This window comes from Hyperolius riggenbachi, chromosome 12, assembly GCF_040937935.1.
Source record: "Hyperolius riggenbachi isolate aHypRig1 chromosome 12, aHypRig1.pri, whole genome shotgun sequence".
Taxonomy (NCBI): Eukaryota; Metazoa; Chordata; class Amphibia; order Anura; family Hyperoliidae; genus Hyperolius; species Hyperolius riggenbachi.
This window is the reverse complement of record NC_090657.1, coordinates 113,009,180-113,027,215: the sequence shown is the minus strand read 5'-3', so window position 1 is coordinate 113,027,215 and position 18,036 is coordinate 113,009,180. Positions and strand designations below refer to the sequence as shown.

At 44.6% G+C, this 18,036-nt stretch overlaps 1 protein-coding gene across 1 annotated transcript in view; it reads right to left on the bottom strand.

Annotated features, from left to right (window-relative positions):
* Positions 1-18,036, bottom strand: part of LLGL2 (LLGL scribble cell polarity complex component 2) — a 269,216-nt gene that overhangs the window by 64,622 nt on the left and 186,558 nt on the right. The window contains 2 exon segments of the mRNA XM_068264456.1: positions 1,609-1,640; positions 1,732-1,885. Of these exon segments, the coding sequence (XP_068120557.1) occupies positions 1,609-1,640; positions 1,732-1,885 (186 nt within the window).

Here is an 18,036-nt window from a genome sequence, read left to right as displayed (position 1 = left end):
TACTTTCCAACAAATGAGAAGTGTCAATTGGAGGGAGACCTTGGAAAAATTGTTCTTTAAGTGTGGTGTAGTTGATAAGTAAAATAGTGTTTGACTGAGATGTCAAACTGAGACCGTAGAGCACTAAAAGAGACTGGCTGTCAGTGGAGACTATTTGGCCTAAGCATAACACTCCTTTATGACTCCAACCTTTGAAATCTTTAAAACGCTCCGTCATATCTCACTGGCCAAGTTGCATGTCTTACTAGATAACCTAAAAACACACTATCTCTAGGTATAATTGTTGTATAATACCCCACCTCTTGTTCTGCCCCATTCCTTTAGATTGTAAGCTCGCAAGGGCAGGGCTCTCAGCCTTTGTGTCTTAGAATTTGTTCTCTCTTTATCTATGATTAATAAAATGTATGACAATATAGTGTATTATGTACTGAAAATGTGGAGATGAAAGGCAAGTATAATGTTATACTCACAATTCTGGGTTACCGTCCAGGTAACCACTTGTATAGGCAGGTGAGGAGTATTAGACCTGTCCCCACTCAGGATGAAGAAGACGCTCTCTGTAGATTGGAAAAAGGAAACAAGTCCCCTCCACCAGGGGTGGACACAATGATTGTACAGTTGTACAGAGGCGCCAGAAGTATAAAAAGAGGTAAATTTTTTTTTTTTTTAAATACTGGGGGTTAGTGGTGGACATAGTAGATGCAAAATGCTGTTGATAATTTTAACAAATAAATGATTTGTTTACATACTCCGAGTAGGTGCAACACGTATCATGGGCATATCCCACTTCATCAGTTAATAGCTTGGAGTACAAACAACTCATGCGTTCTAGATCAAAGCTGAGACAGAGGCGCTAAGCTTAAATCTAGAATGCATGAGTTGTTTGTACTCCAATCTATTGCCTGATGAAGTGGGATATGCCCACTAAACGCGTTGCACCTACCCGGAGTATGTAAATAAATCATTTATTTGTTGAAATTATCAACAGCGTTTTGCATCTACTTTGGGTAGGTATGTCCACCACTAACCCCCAGTGTTCTTTTTAAAAAACATTTTACTTTTTATACTTCTGGTGCCTCTGTACAACTGTACAATTTTATTAATCATGTTATTCTTGTCACCAATTTCCAATTCAGCATTTTGTATATTGGTGTATACCATTGTCAGTATTGTTTTGTACCCAGTGTTTGTTTCTTACTTTGAGCAGCGCATCGAAATTTGCTTGCACTTTATAAATCAATAATAATTATATTCAGCATGACAGAACGATCACTAGACTTGTGTACGCCAACACTCTTACCTGTGTTTATGAGACAATTCCTGAAATGAATTCAGCAGGTCCTTTTATGGCAGGGCTGAAACGCAGTGGATGCCAAAGCACTTTGCAATTAATCTGATCACTATTCACAACATTCTGGAGTATATGCAAATTACCATCATAAAAAAAAAACAAAAAAAAAAAACAAGCAGCAAACTTTGTGAAAACCAGTATTTGTGACATTCTCAAAACTTTTAACCATGTCTGTACAACTTATCTTTACTAAATATATGGCTGTATGAAATAAAAACAAGTGATAAGAGTGGAAGTGTGAGATCTCTCTCTCTTACCATTTTCATCTTCATCTCCTTTTCTGGATAACCTGCATGGACAAACAATTTATTAAGTTTTTTTTTTTCTACCTAGAATGCAATGGCAACATCCACTTCTCCTGATTAGAACAAATTACATACCTGGCCCTTTCAGCCGGCATATCTGTACTGCATGCTCTTTGGACTCTTCCATTACATGATGGTTCTGGAGGGTCAACCCTGCAGCGAGGTGCAATAAGCCAGCAGGTAGAGAGAGAGAACCGCTCCATTTCAGATGGCGATATGAGATAAAAACCTAAAATAAAAATGTAATAATAATAATGTAAAGCCTAAAAGGCACCGTAATGTTATGACATCTAGTACAATGTACTACATTATTCAGAACGCATCAGAAACACTTCATATACTTATATGTTGCTGTATACAGGTGTGTAAGTCCCCCTCCCAGTGATGTCAGGCCTAAGCTATACAGGGCTGGTTCTAGACTTTTGGCCGCCTGAAGCAATACATTGTGAGGATGCCACCTGTGATACATTTAAGAGAGTAAATCAAGGTGAGGAAAGATTGGAAGAACACTGAATAAATAATTTATAAAGTTAACATTTTCATTGAGTACATTTGAAATCGGTGCCGGTAGACTTGGGCGCAGGATACAGCGGTATATGGCTGATCCTGCTTCTGCACAAGTCCAGGCCGATTTAATTACTATTCCCCCTCCAGGCCGCCATGGATAGTGGGGGAATGAAATAATTCGGCTTCCAGCAATTGCTGGAGGCCGAATTATTATGTTTTTAAGCAACCTCGGCTCCGTCTGCTGACGGCCCCGACGTTACTCACTGAGCGCTGCAATAGGAGTGATTCCTATTGTAGTCTATGGAGGCGCCGGCTGCGCCCAAATCTAGCAGTGCTAAAAAGCACTGCTCCGTTTTCATTAAAGTTCCACTTTAAAAGACACCTGAAGTGAAAGGGATATGCAGGCTCACATTAAATTCCTTGAAAAATACCAGTTTCATGGCAGTCATGCTGATCCCATCATGTGTCGGTATTGTCTATATCACATCCCTGAAACAAGCATACGGTAAATAGAGTCAAATGTCTGATCTGCATGCTTGCAAGGAACTTTCATTGAAAGCCTCCTGGGTAAGCAGATGACATTAGAATGTACATTGACTGAATTGCATTGAATATACAACAGGCAATGCTTTGCAATGCGCTAATCCATAAACCCATCATTCAGAACAATTACCAACAATTGTAACAGACAGGACTGTTTTTGGCCAAAGTCATTTAAGGCCAATGTCTGGAGTTCCATTATTTCTCAGGGACGCCACAGCATTGCTTTGCTGGTGATGATCAGTACCAACAGAAGCAGCGGCTCCTTGTGTTACCTTGCTCACCATGCCCACTCCTTCCCAGGCTGGCCGAAGGGTCAATAGAATGCTCCACTCCACCTATGCCTGTCCCAAACAAATACAAGCTCACTCACTCTTCCTAAAAACCCAGATTGTGTGTGTATGTGTGTGACACTCTGCATCCCCATCCCAGACAGACAGACAGACAGACAGACAGACAGACAGACAGACAGACAGACAGACACACACACACACACACACACACACACACAGGGGTGCATGCTCGCCTGCTTTCTTACCACCTAAAAAGAGTGCAGTGTTTGAAGACCTAAAGAATGTAAAGAATGTTGGCCTGAAGGAGAGGTTGGTTACGATGCGCCATCACCCATCCAAGGAAATGACGCATTAGGTCCAAATCTTGTAAGCTGCAGGAAAGCCGGTGGGGAGGCAGAAGCAACAGCTGAATCGTACAGCAGTGTGCACAGTAAATTACATCGTGCACTACTGATGTAGGTCAAAATATGCTTCTTGTTAATTGCCGATGCCAAACCTTAACATCCCACCCTTTGCCTAGCAGTGGTTAGCAGTTAATCCGTTCCCATGTGATGGCACACCTGAACCACAAATATGAGGTAGCCTTAAAGCAAACATCCAGCCTCCTCTCTCCTAGGGCTTTGTGTACCCAACTTCCTGCACATAGCCCCACCCCCGACTGAAAAACACCACAGTGTTCTCACTACTCGAGATAGAGAAAACCCAATGGTGTTTTCAGTGGGGGCAAAGCTATGCACTGGAAGTGGGCTGACACGGAGCCCGGGACAGACTCCCAACAAGAAGACCGGGCAGGTAATTATAACTTTACAGGTGAAGGAGGATCCTGTAAATTTTTGTTATATACTGGATATCTGCTTTTCTCAAGAATAAAAATGTATTGAACAATCCAATATAAAATAGAAGAGGAACTTCGCATTGTACAAAGTATATAGTGCAGGAAATGAAATAGGGATACCGATATGTGTGAACGATTATTGAGACCCACATAATAATCATATTAGGTTACTTTACATTTTAGTGCATAAAATAACCATATACAACCTAATTGAGAAGTCTTAGCTAGTGGTAATGATCATAAAAGCATTAACAGAAGATATTAGGGGAGACTGTTAAAAACAAGAAAAGAAGGGGCGGGTAGAAAGGGGGGGAGACTGAGGGGGAGGAGGTGGCTGGCCAGGTGCCCCTATCACAGGTAGGACAAAGTTTACTTCAGGAACCAATGATAAGCTCAAGTCAATGGGTGGTGGTGGGAGGAGCTAATGGGACAATTCAAGGGCATGAAGTTTAATCGATTCATCCCATGTTTTATTAAAATTTTTTAACAATTGCGGTTTTGGTATGTCATTTGGTACAGGGGTAAGACTGTTTACAGACTACTGTATTTTTTTTTACTATAAGACTCACTTTTTCTCCCCCAAAACTGGGAGAAAAAAAGTCACTGCGTCTTATAGTCCAAATGCAGGGAGTTCCCGACTTGTAAACGCCTGCCAATCCAACCCGCCAACCTGCTGCAATGTCGGGGACTCCCTGTACTGTGCCCATGCAGAGGAGGACACAGGGGGACAAACGGAGGACACAGGGACACAAAGGGGCATAGAGGAGGACACAAGGTGAACACAGGGAAACACGAGAGGTACAAGGGGGCATGAGGTACAAAGGGGGCATAACCCACAAGATGCGCATTCACCATGGATGCACCAGGTTGGTTTAGTATACATTTTTTTTCCCCCTGGATTTTCTCCTCTAAACCTAGATGCGTCTTATGGTGAGGATCGTCTTATAGTCCAAAAAATACGGTATATCCCCATTTTGCTAACAGGGGGCATAGGGCTGTTCTACTTACAAGCAATTTTTTTCTTTGCGTAGTGGCACAGTATTCTGATCAGAGTTTTTTCTTTTTATGTTATCTCAAGTGCCCAGCTCGAATAGACAAAGAAAATGAGCTTAGAAGTTAAGGAGCCTGGGAAGTCGGTAACTAGCTTCACTGTCTCCCGCCACAAGGCCTCTTCTATCTCCTGCCAAAAGGCACACCAGCGGGGACAGGTCCAAAACATCTGCTGAAGTGTGCCCTGGGTCAATCTGCACCTAGAGCAGTCAGCCGATATGCTTGTATTTATTCTATGTAAATGGCCAGCAGTTAAGTATATAAAGGAACAAGTAGGGCCGCTGCACTTACAGTCTTGTAGCCAGGTGGGAACAGGGAAATCAAACTCCACATCCAGATAATTGAAAAGATGTCCTGCTGCACCAGATGGTTGGGTAAATGTAGAAAATCCTTTATTCTTAATTTCAACATCATATAGTGCAAGTAAAAGCTCACGCATATCGGAGCGAAGTGTGGCTCCATAATCATAGCTAAGTGAAGTATATGAAATGTAGATTTTTATGGCCACTATTCTATCTCTTGCTTGCCACCAAGTCTGGTTGAAGATCCGCAATAAAGGTTTCCAAGTCCTCTATATCTAGGTTTGGGATCTCCACCACCTAGCAATGCACTTTTCTATCCTACCAGATCTGTCCTTCAATAGACAATCATAGGTGGAGGGAGGTTATTAGCTGTAATGTACAATGAATCCAAATCACCCGAACCAAGGTGCAAGGTTTCTTTCCAAAACTGGGATTGCATAGCACGCCTCAGCAGAAGAACATTCTGTTATCATTTAGGAGGAGGCTTTGAGGAAATAAAACTGTAGTAGGTTCCCCTGTGGTGCAATATGCTGAAGAAGTTTAATACTGTGCTTTGCCCATAGGCAAGAGTTGGGAATGGACAAGAAGTGCTCCAGGTGTATGTAGTTCCACAGTGGGGTATAGGGAGACCACCGATTTTGGGGCTTAACCAAGTTAGTGGCTGCTTCCCAGGGGAATGATCGAACCACCACAGAGCCTTAATGGTAAAGGAAGAAGTTAGGTAAAGCCAGGCCCCCCTCGATCAACCCTGAACTGTAACCTTTCCAAGGAGATCCTAAGTAATTTACTTGCCCAGAAAAGGTTAATGATGATTTTGTCTATACTGGTAGTTTTAAAATAACGTTTGGGGATCCAGCACGGGATGTTGCGGAAAACACACAGTGGGGTGAGAAAGTTTGGGCAACCTTGTTAATCGTCATGATTTTCCTGTATAAATCGTTGGTTGTTACGATAAAAATTTTTAGTTAAATATATCATATAGACACACTGATATTTGAGAAGTGAAAAAGTTTATTGGATTTACAGAAAGTGGGCAATAATGGTTTAACCTCCCTAGCGGTACTGATGGATATACACGTCAATACAAAACATGCTGTGAACAGTATTGATGTGCTTACACGTCAATACTCTCCTGCACTGTATACTAGACCCTTGCTTGATACATTTTGTCAAGTTACAGGAAAAACGTTATGAAAATTAATTGTATCACTTTTTGCACAGAAATTCTGGGGAAATTGAACGCCAGGGAGGTAAAAATTAAATTAGGCATGTGCATAAATTTGGGCACTTGTCTTTTTTATTTCAAAACCTTTAGAACGAATTATTGGAACTCCAATTGGCTTGGTAAGCTCAGTGACATACACAGGTGAATCCAATTATGAGAATGAGTATTTAAGGGGGTCAATTGTAAGTTTCCCTCTTAAATTTCTCTGAAGAGTAGCAACATGGGGGTCTCAAATCAACTCTCAAATGACCTGAAGACAAAGATTGTTCACCATCAGGGCCGAATTTCTGCAAAGGCCACGGCCTAGGGCGGAAAAAAATCAGAAGGATAAAAGGGCGGCAGGACCGGAGAGAGATAAGAGGCTGCATGTCAAAATATATCATTTCTCCTGCTCCGAAGCACCCCGGCTTTGCTGCACACACAGTCAGAATTCCAGAGCTCTGTGTATTTTACTTACTTCGTGGTGTGCGATGAGACAGTGCTATCTCCTGAACATACAAGCTTCAGTTTATTGCCAGGGGTGAGAGAAACATGGATCACAATGTAGACACAATTTATGATCCAGTAAACGTAAACATTTTAACAGAATTTATTCCACTTTACAACTCAAGCTGGGCTAAACAATGTATTGCTGGTCAGACTCTGTTAATGACTTGAGCCATTCCTTCTCCTCTCTCCCCCTGGATTGTAAATCTTAAACAGAAAGATAAGGTGTTTTTTTTTCCTTAGAGAGATTTATGACAGCCCCTTCTACGCTAAATCTTAACCCCTTGCTGGCTTATTTTAAAGGCAGCAGTAGTCTAGTATGAGATAGACAACTTCTCTATAATTATAATGTACTGTTGTATACTTTTGTATTGTTACATTCTGTTTTGTATACCAAAAGTAATAACATACACTAAAAATTAAAAAAAAATATATGTTTGTACCGTGTTGGCAAACAGTAAAAAAACAACTGTGAAAGAATCAGTACAATAAATACTATAAAATAAATGCAACAGATCTGTGATTACAGAAGAGCAAAGAGGGAGATGAACGCCGCTCTGCTACTTCATGCCTGGTACATACCATGCAATTTGCCATCAGATAGATGGGTTCCAATTGATTATTTCTGACAGGTCTAATCTGATTTCTGATCATTTTTCTAATCGACTTTGTATAAGTGATCGGAAAATCGATTCAACCCATCTATCTGGTGCGTACCAGGCATTAGGGACTCACTGCTCTGACAGGAAAAACAATAATTCATCATTTTTCAGAGAGAAAACATTCATAGGTATACACGAGTCACTAAAACAGGCATTTCCTCCTGCAAACAAGTGATCGTTAAGGCTCATACACACATCAGACCATAGTCTTTGGAAAATGAAAGATCACAGACCAATCTTACCACCCTTCATGTAGTATGAGAGCCATACTCTACACAGTCTATTCTATGGAGCTGAACTCCCCATCAGAAACAAATCTTTGCAAGATGCTGCACACACAGATGCTGTACAGACACAAAAGATCAGTATCTGCAAAAATCTGTTCCTGCCAATGATCCGTTCCTGCAAATTGCAGTCATAGTCTATGAGATCTGCAGATCATCATACACACCTTGTTTAACTGACATTCATCTGCAGATCAGACAATCATCTGCAGATCTGAAAATCCATCCTGGTGGATCTGATCTGCAGATGAATGTCTGTTAAACAAGGTGTGTATGAGGATCTGCAGATATCATAGACTATGAATGCATTTTGCAGGAACGGATCTTTTGCAGGAACAGATCTTTTGCAGATACTGATCTTTTGAATGTCTACAGCATCTTTGTGTGCAGCATCTTGCAAAGATTTCTGTCTGATGGGGAGATCAGCTCCACAGAATAGACTGTGTAGGTATGGCTCTCATACTACATGGAAGGGGGTAAAATTGGTCTGTGATCTTTCATTTTCCTAAAGGCTCATACACACATCAGACCATAGTATTTGGAAAATGGAAGATCACAGACCAATTTTACCCCCTTCCATGTATTATGAGAGCCATACCTACACAGTCTATTCTATGGAGCTGATCTCCCCATCAGACAGAAATCTTTGCAAGATGCTGCACACAAAGATGCTGTACGCATTCAAAAGATCGATATCTGCAAAAGATCTGTTCCTGCAAAAGATCCGTTCCTGCAAAATGCATTCATAGTCTATGGTATCTACAGATCCTCATACACACCTTGTTTAACAGACATTCATCTGCAGATCAGACAATCATCTGCAGATCTGAAAATCCATCCTGGTGGATCTGATCTGCAGATGAATCTTTGTTAAACAAGGTATGTATGAGGATCTGCAGATATCATAGACTATGAATGCATTTGCAGGAACGGATCTTTTGCAGGAACGGATCTTTGGCAGGAACGGATCTTTTGCAGATACTGAGCTGTTGAATGTGTACAGCATCTTTGTGTGCAGCATCTTGCAAAGATTTCTGTCTGATGGGGAGTTCAGCTCAATAGAATAGACTGTGTAGGTATGGCTCTCATACTACATGGAAGGGGGTAAAATTGGTCTGTGATCTTTCATTTTCCAAAGACTATGGTCTGATGTGTGTATGCACCCTGAGTGTGTGTGTGTGTGTGTGTGTGTGTGTGTGTGTGTGTGTGTGTGTGTGTGTGTGGGGGGGGGGGGGGCGCTTGGTGGTACCGGGCCTAGGGCACTGGGAAGTCCAAATCCGGCCCTGCCATCATGGTTTAGGGCAAGGATACAGAAAGCGGTCTCAGATTTCAGCTGTCAGTTTCTACAGTTAGGAACATATTGAGGAAATGGAAGACCACAGGCTCAGTTCAAGTTAAGGCTCGAAGTGTCAGACCAACAAAAAATCTCGAATAAAAAGAAGCGACAAATGGTGAGAGCAGTCAGAGTCGATCCACAGACCAGCATCAAAAACCTACATCATCTTGCTGCAGATGGAGTAACTGTGTATCGTTCAACCATTCGGCACACTTTACACAAGGAGATGCTGTATGTGAGAGTGATGCAGAGGAAGCCTTTTCTCTGCCCACAGCACAGAGCTGCTTGAGGTATGCTAAAGCACATTTGGACAAGCCAGCTTCATTTTGGAAAAAAAAGTGCTGTGGACTGATGAAACTAAAATGGAGTTATTTGGGCATAACAAGGGGCATTATGCATGGAGGAAAAAACACAGTATACCAAGAAAGTGCAGGGACTAGGAAATATGTCAAAGTTGATGAACGCATGGATTCCACTCAGTATCAGCAGATTCTGGAGACCAATGTCCAGGAATCAGTGAAAGAAGCTGAAGCTGCGCCAGGGCTGGATCTTTCAACAAGACAAAGACCCTAAACACTGCTCAACATCCACTAAGGCATTCATGCAGAGGAACAAGTACAACATTCTGGAGTGGCCATCTCAGTCCCCAGACCTGAAAATAATTGAAAATCTGTGGTGTGAGTTAAGAAGAGCTGTACATGCTCGGAAGCCATCAACCCTGAATGAACTAGAGATGTTTTGTGAAGAGGAATGGTCCAAAATCCTTTCAAGCAGAATCCAGACTCTCATTGGAACCTACAGGAAGCGTTTAAAGGCTGTCATTTCTGCAAAAGGAAGATCTACTAAATATTGATTTCATTTCTCAAATATCACTGTGCGTCTCCTACATGATTTAACTGACTTTTTTGTCGTAACAACCAACGATTTATACAGGAAAATCATGACGATTAACAAGGTTGCCCAAACTTTCGCAGCCCACTGTAAAACTTTGGCAGGAAAATAATTTTTATCAGGTTCGTCCTTCCAGAGTTCCACACCTTACATTTGGTCTTAAAGTAAGTGTCCAGGGGGGGGGAAAAATCCACTTTTTGGATTTTTTTTTTTTTATTCCTTGGATGCTTCCTTTAAACACCAACACCACGGCCTCCAAGTTTTCTGCAGGATTTTGAGGGGACTGAGCAAACCACCAAAAAATGGTAGTACACAGAGGCTAAATAGTAAAGGAAGAAGTTCTGTAAAGCCAGGCCCCCTAAAACAACCCTGAACTGTAACGTTCCCAAGAAGATCCTAGAAAATGTACTTGCCAAGATAAAGTTAACCACTTGAGGACTGCAGGGCTAAACCCCCCTAGTGACCAGGCAATTTTTAGCTAAATTGGCCACTGCAGCTTTAAGGCCAAGCTGCAGGACCGCACAACTTAGCACACAAGTGATCCCCCCCCCTTTTCTCCCCACCAACAGAGCTCTCTGTTGGTGGGGTCTGATCGCTCCCCCCATGTTTATTTTTTTGTTTAATAAATATTATTGTTTTGTTTTGTTTAAAAAAAAAAAACCCTGTTACTTTAAATTTCTACCCTCCCTCCCTCCCTCCCTCCCCACAGCCAGCCAATTATGGCGATCGGCTGTCATAGGCTTCTGCCTATGAGAGCCGATCGCTCTCTTGTCCCCAGTGCAGCGCTGCTGCTCATCGCAGCACTGCACCTAGTAAATAGACGGCGTGATCGCCGTCTAACAATCTCCCAAGCGGCAATAGCCGCTCGGAGACTGAAGGCGGGGCGGAGCTCCGCCCTCCGAGCATACTGGCGTGACGTGGGCGGCAGAAGGTTAATGATGATCTTGTCTATAAAATGACATTTGGGGATCCAGCACGGGAAGTTGTGGAAAACAAACTTGGTGAGGAAAATAATTTTTATAAGTTTTGTCCTTCCAATGAGAGACAAAGGCAAAGAGTTCCACGCTTTGCATTTGGTTTCAAACTGCTTGAGCACGGGTTCAAAGTTAAGACAAAGGGGAGTCTTTGTAGTCAGAGGTAATATGTAGGCCCAAATATTTGAATTGCTGTATCCATAGCAGCGGAAAAATTGGCTTGCCAGACTCCTGGAAAGTGTCCAGAAAAAAAGACTGATTTGGCCCAGACGATCTTGAGACCCGATACAAAACCAAATTCCTCGATCAGCTAAAGGGCAGCTAGAAGGGAGGAAGACATGCAGAAAAAAGGAGGGTGTCATCAAGTGGCTGGATAGTGTAATGGTTAAAGGCTGACATAGGAGACCTGGGTTCAAATCTCAGCTCTTTTTTCAGTAAGCCAGCACCTCTTCAGTAAGTAATTCTTGGGCAAGATTCCCTGACCCTGCTACTGCCTACTGAGGGCTTTCTAGTGGCTTCCTCACAAGCACTTTGAGTCAGACAGGAGTAGAGCACTTTACAAATACTGGAATTATGATCAGGGGAGGACTGGGACCTTTTGGCCTGCAGGGAAAACACAAGCACGGCCGGGGTTTCCATCACGTTCATTGTTCTTGTTTATCACACTTGATCTGCCACATCGGCCCGAGATTTCCCAGCATCTCAGATAGATACATTCAACCAATTTCAACCTGAAAATCAGTCAAATCTTCGATTGGCCATGCTTGTGGCAGCACAAGTTTTCATCCAATTAGATAATCATCAAAACAGTTGGTGGATCGGCCATCAAGTTGAAAGATGTATGGCCACTTTAACTCCCCAAGGCTCCACCCCCCCCACACACACCCTTTATGTCCTTCCCCTTCACCACCATCTCTTCTAATCCCTAAAATATGCCCCTCTTCCATCTCTGATTCCCCCTCCCCTTTACCAGACCACCATCTCCCTCAGTCATGCAACACATCTTTACTAACCTCCCTCCTGACACCATGATCTCTGCTATGCTAATTCCTAAAGTTATGGAACCCCTTTCTCATCATTGCTGACAACCTCCTCCCCCTTTCGTCCATCCATGCCTTGCTTACGTGCATAGCATCACTGTCTATCCCAGTTCAATACAGTATGACAAACTATAGGCTACATACATTCTCTGTACTAACAGGTGAAAAAGCCAATGTGATTCTGTCAGGATCATATATTTAATAAGAATCAGTCAGTAAAAATCAATGTATGTATGGCCAGCTTTAGATTAGGGTTATTCGTAAGATTGGGGTGAATTAATTGATGGTAAGATGGGGGGACGAAGTGGAAAGTGATAGAGGAGAAAAAAAGGGGAGAGGCAGAGGGGGGCGCACAGATTAAACAGCGGAAAGAAGATCTCTGCCTCACTTGGATTGCACTTATTTAGCTTTCCTGTATGACAAGAAGACACAGCCAGCCAGCACTAGGGGAAGGGGGGGGGGGGGGGGGGCGGGGGGATCAAAGGGTAATGAGGGAGAGAGTCTGAGATGGAGCAGAGTGCTTATCTGTATTGCAGCCACACCACACAGAGGCTACTTGCCAGTAATAGGACTCCTGTCTCTGCCAATCTCTTGCACAAGTCCTGCGAGCAGCCCTTCTGGAGTTTAGGGACGGTCTGCAAGCAGCCCTTCAGTAGTCTAGAGAATTGATGAAAACGTTTCAACCTAGACAATACCTTATGTTGCTGTGCACATGCAGTCATTTGAACAATGGTGAGAGACCAGACAGATTTTTTTTTTTTACTCACGGACCCTGCAGGCAAGCCTCTGCTCTGCATCATGCTGCGTGTATTTACCAGCTTGCCTGCCCTCTAATTGCTCTGTAATTGAGCTTTTATTTCCCTTAGCCAGCCTAATGGTTCACATTGCTTATACAAAAACATGTATACACCAGGCTCTGTACCAGCCTTCAATCATTAAATGAGAAACAGCTTGGGGGAAAATCTCCCCCCTCCCCAATCCTTCCCTGATTATCAGCAGCATACAATGCCAATTTGTCTTCCATGCATTCCATTGAAAGACCCTTAATACTTTGAGACTGGCGGACGACCCAGATTGGCCACAGGCGCCATTGCCACAACAAATAGCAATGGGGAAAGTGGGCATTCTTGTCTAGCACCACGGGACAGAGAGAATGGCAGTGATATTTCCATGTTGGATTGGACCCGGGCAATGGGTGGCCCATAAAACAGCTGAACCATTTTAATGAAACGAGGGCAAAACCTGAAACAGCCTACGACCTCCCACGGTATCCACACTACACAGAATCGAATGCTTTTTCAGGATCAACCGACGCTATTGCTCTAGAGTCTGGGCCCCATGGGAGGCCATTAAGTGAGTATAAAGATGTCTGATGTTGACATCTGTCCCCTTGCCCAGCATGAAACCACTGGTGGATTGTGGATGTGATACACTTGAAAAAATGAATGGTCAAGACCTTGGCCAAAATGTTGACATCTGTATTGATAAGCAATATTTGTCTGCAGGAGGAGCATAATTCTGGATTTTTCCCCAAGTAGTACTATTAGTGGCTATGACCACGATGCAGGAACCCTGCCAGTATCATTGGCTTTCATCAACACCTGTGTTAAGTGGGGGACTAGGATGGATTTGTTGTGGACATAAAATTCAACTTGTATGCCATCCGGGCCCAGGGTCTTGCCAGCCTGCAGGTCAGGAAAAGCATCTATCACTTCCTCTCACCTAATCACAGCATTCAGGGGTCGCCTTTGTTCTGTGGACAATTGAGGAAATGGCTGGTCGTTTACGTAGCCCAGAACGTCAGCCTCTGTGGCTGAAGACAGAGGTATACAGACTGGTATGAAATTCTAGGAATATCTCAATCTTTTTTGGGTCTGTATGCACAATACACGTAGCGTCCCGAATGCATGAGATAGCAGTTACACCGTTCTGTTCCTTTACTAACCAGGCAAGCAGCTTACCAGCTTTGTATCCCTGTTCAAAAATTTGTTGAAACTAGTGCAACATAGAGACCTTAGTGCCCTGTACCCTGCAACTTATGAGTTTCCACAAACTCCCCTTCCAAATGTCATAGCCCTCAAATGATTTGCAGAGCACTAACAGTACAGGCACTGGCCTAGAGTGAGGTTTAGTGGGAGGGCGCTGTTGTGAGCAGCCCAACAAGAAAATCAGCCAATTGGGCAGCATCACCAATCCGTGCAGTGCACAGCAGTCTGCAGTTTCCTGTTCTTGATGTGGCGTCCCTCCCACTCGCTTTCCCCAGCTGCACAGCGTAATTTTAATGCATCTCTACACACAGCCTGCCCTGCTCACCTGGCCAGCAGTGAGAGAGACTTACGTTGCATCAATCATGATAAAATCCCAGCTTCTTACCATATCCCTTACTTAGCTAAACACATTATGAGAATTTGGAATCTGTGTCTCCAAAGTTAAGCTTTTCAATCTTCCGGGTCCCTTAACGCCCGTGTTTGATAACCCAGCATTCCCCTCAGGACTACCTAGTACCGCTATTCTATCCTTTTCCAGGGACTTTTGGCCCCAGGTGAGACATGTCGCGTCCAATTCACCTCCTGGTTTCTCAATTCTAAATGAAGTACTTGCTCTGGGGAAGGACTGGCTTATCTGGAAGCAATGTACCACTTCATGGAAACGAAGTCGATGGGGTGTCGGGACATTTGGGAAGCGCTCCCCGCATAATGGATCTACATACTCTGCCACTCTTATTGGCTTGAGTAAGCGGGCTTAGACCCGTGAAACATGTTGCCTGTGCAAAAATATTTTTTTCCTATGAGAATGTCCTTATTGATGTAAGCCACCTCATGTATCATTTTTTTTTTTAACAGTAAAGATTTTATTGAGTTTTACAAGGTTAAAAAAAGTAAAGATACAGAGCAGGAGATACAATATACATCATAAAATACATTTAGGCAGACTTATGTCAAGATATTGTACAGAAAATATTGTAATAATTAACAGTAATGTAGTTCAGAGCCATTTTGTTTTAATATCGCTTCATATATCAATTTATTGGGTGCTGTTGGTATAGCTGCTCTGCGGAGAGAAACACGAGTAAAAAGGTGGGCACAGGGGCCCCAAGGGAAGGTAAGGAAGAGTGAAAAGTGAAAGGAAAGAGGAGAAAGAAGTACTGTCCGCCCCAGATCCGGAGCCCGCCCGGCTCACTCCAAGATTGGAATGAAGTTCTCATTTGTAGGATCAAGTATCCTGCTTTCCCATATACCCCAAACTTTATTGAATTTCTTGGGACTCTTTCTGTTTAGATATGTAGTCCTATACATAGGCAGAGCGCTGTTAATAGTTTTTGCCCACGTACCTATGGTGGGGACAGAATTCTTTTTCCAGAATTTTAAGATTTCTTTCCTAGCATAGAAGCAGAGTATTCTCACCAGGCTTTGTCTATGCGTTGAAAGGGTGTTTTTTCCGAGTTTCCCCAATAAGAACATCCCAATATCCAATGGGAAGGAGGTTTGCAGTAGTGTGTTAAAAATTGTAAGGACATTTTCCCAGAAGGGGACAATTTTGGAGCATAACCAGAAGATGTGTATAAAGCTGCCTATTTCCACTTAACATCTCCAGCAAATATTTGGGTTGTTATTGCCCATTCTATGCAGGCGTTCGGGGGTGAGATAGACTCTATGCAAGAATTTAGTCTGGATGAGCTGGTCATTAGCTGCAATTACAGTAGTGGGAAATTCTGCTAGGGTTGAGTCCCAGTCTTCTTTAGTCAAGGTAGGTATATCGTTGGTCCATTTCTGAAGACATTTGTTTAACCTTGGGTGGTAAGAGCTGAGAAGTTCAGTGTAGATGGCCGATAGTGTTTTAGGAAGGTCTTTGGTCATGAGCAGCTGTGCCCAACCTACGGCCCGCGGGCCATTTGTGGCCCGCGAGGCCAGTTTCTGTGGCCCGCGCGGCGGTGTCCTGCGGAGAGGAGAGGATCGGGTGGTATTGTTACAGTTATAAGTATCGGCACTCGGCAGGTATTGCGTAGTCTCGCGCATACACCCGCGTGTGCTCGTATTCAGCCCCGGGTAGCGCTGGGATAATTAGAAAGCCTCGCTCATTGGTTACTGCAGGAACCTTCCTCCAATAGGAATCAGCCTAATTCCTATTGGAGGAAGGTTCCTGCAGTAACCAATGAGCGAGGCTTTCTAACTATCCCAGCGCTACCCGGGGCTGAATACGGAGCTCACGCTGGTGTATGCGCAGGACTACGCAATACCTGCCGAGTGCGACACTACAATACCACCCGATCCTCTCCTCTCCTCCGCAGGACACTGCGGGCAGCCTCAGTCGATAAGTTAGTGCTGCGCAATACCACCCTATCCTCTCCCCCCTGCAGGACACCGCGGGCAGCCTCCTCAGCCCCACACAGAGCCGGCAGCCCCCTCAGCCTCACACAGAGCCGGCAGCCCCCTCAGCACCACACAGAGCTGGCAGCCCCCTCAGCACCACACAGAGCCGACAGCCCCCTCAGCCCCACACAGATCCGACAGCCCCCTCAGCCCCACACAGAGCCGGAAGCCCCCTCAGCACCACACAGAGCCGGCAGCCCCCTCAGCACCACACAGAGCCGGCAGCCCCCTCAGCCCCACACAGAGCCGGCAGCCCCCTCAGCCCCACACAGAGCCGACAGCCCCCTCAGCCCCACACAGAGTCGGCAGCCCCCTCAGCACCACACAGAGCTGGCAGCCCCCTCAGCACCACACAGAGCCGACAGCCCCCTCAGCCCCACACAGATCCGACAGCCCCCTCAGCCCCACACAGAGCCGGCAGCCCCCTCAGCACAACACAGAGCCGACAGCCCCCTCAGCACCACACAGAGCCGGCAGCCCCCTCAGCCCCACACAGAGCCGACAGCCCCCTCAGCCCTACACAGAGCCGACAGCCCCCTCAGCCCTACACAGAGCCGACAGCCCCCTCAGCACCACACAGAGCCGGCAGCCCCCTCAGCCCCACACAGAGCCGACAGCCCCCTCAGCCCCACACAGAGCCGACAGCCCCCTCAGCCCCACACAGAGCCGACAGCCCCCTCAGCCCCACACAGAGCCGACAGCCCCCTCAGCCCCACACAGAGCCGACAGCCCCCTCAGCCCCACAATTTGGAGCCAAATATCCAGAAATTGGTTTCTGAAAAACAGCCGCAAACTTCTCATTAAGAAAATGTGCATCAAATGGTGAGTACAACAATTCTTATATTGTCGTTTTCTTTCCATTTCCAACACCATGTTAACTGTTACTAGAAAAACGTTAAAAGTTTTACATCGAAATTTTGTATGCATGTGTTCCGGCCCTCAAGATTTTTCTTGATTTGAAGTTCGGCCCTCGGGCCAAAAAAGGTTGAGCACCACTGGTCATGAGTAATCGTTCCAAGCTGTCAGTGTCTAAGTCTGGGGGTCGCGAGCCAAATTGTGATCTATGGGCATGTCGCAACTGCAAATATCTAAATAAGTGTTTATTTGGGAGATTATACTGCGCCTTTAGATCTTGGAATGTGTTTAGGGAACCTTCGTGTTGTATGTGAAATATGGTCTTAATACCGTATCTTGCCCATATGGCTGGATCAGGGATGGTGGTAAATTGCCTTAGGTTTGGGTTTCCCCACAGTGGCGTGTAAGGAGACAGTGTTGATTTAAGAACTCGGGTTCTAGCTGTTGTCCAGGCCTTCCAGGTTGTTAGCATGGCTGGTGTGGTTTGGGGGTTGGCTTTAGCACCTCTATATGGTAGGTTGGTAAGTTGCTCATATGAGCCCAGCACCGCTGCCTCAACGTTTACGGCGGGATTCGATTCGTCCTGTGAAAACCACCAGCGAACAGTGACGAGCACTGATGCCCAAAAATATTTTTGAAAATGGGGGAGAGCAAGGCCTCCTCTACTTTTGGGGAGCTGCAAGGTCTAAGGCAATTCGTGGCTGCCTGCCCGCCCAAATAAAAGATAAGA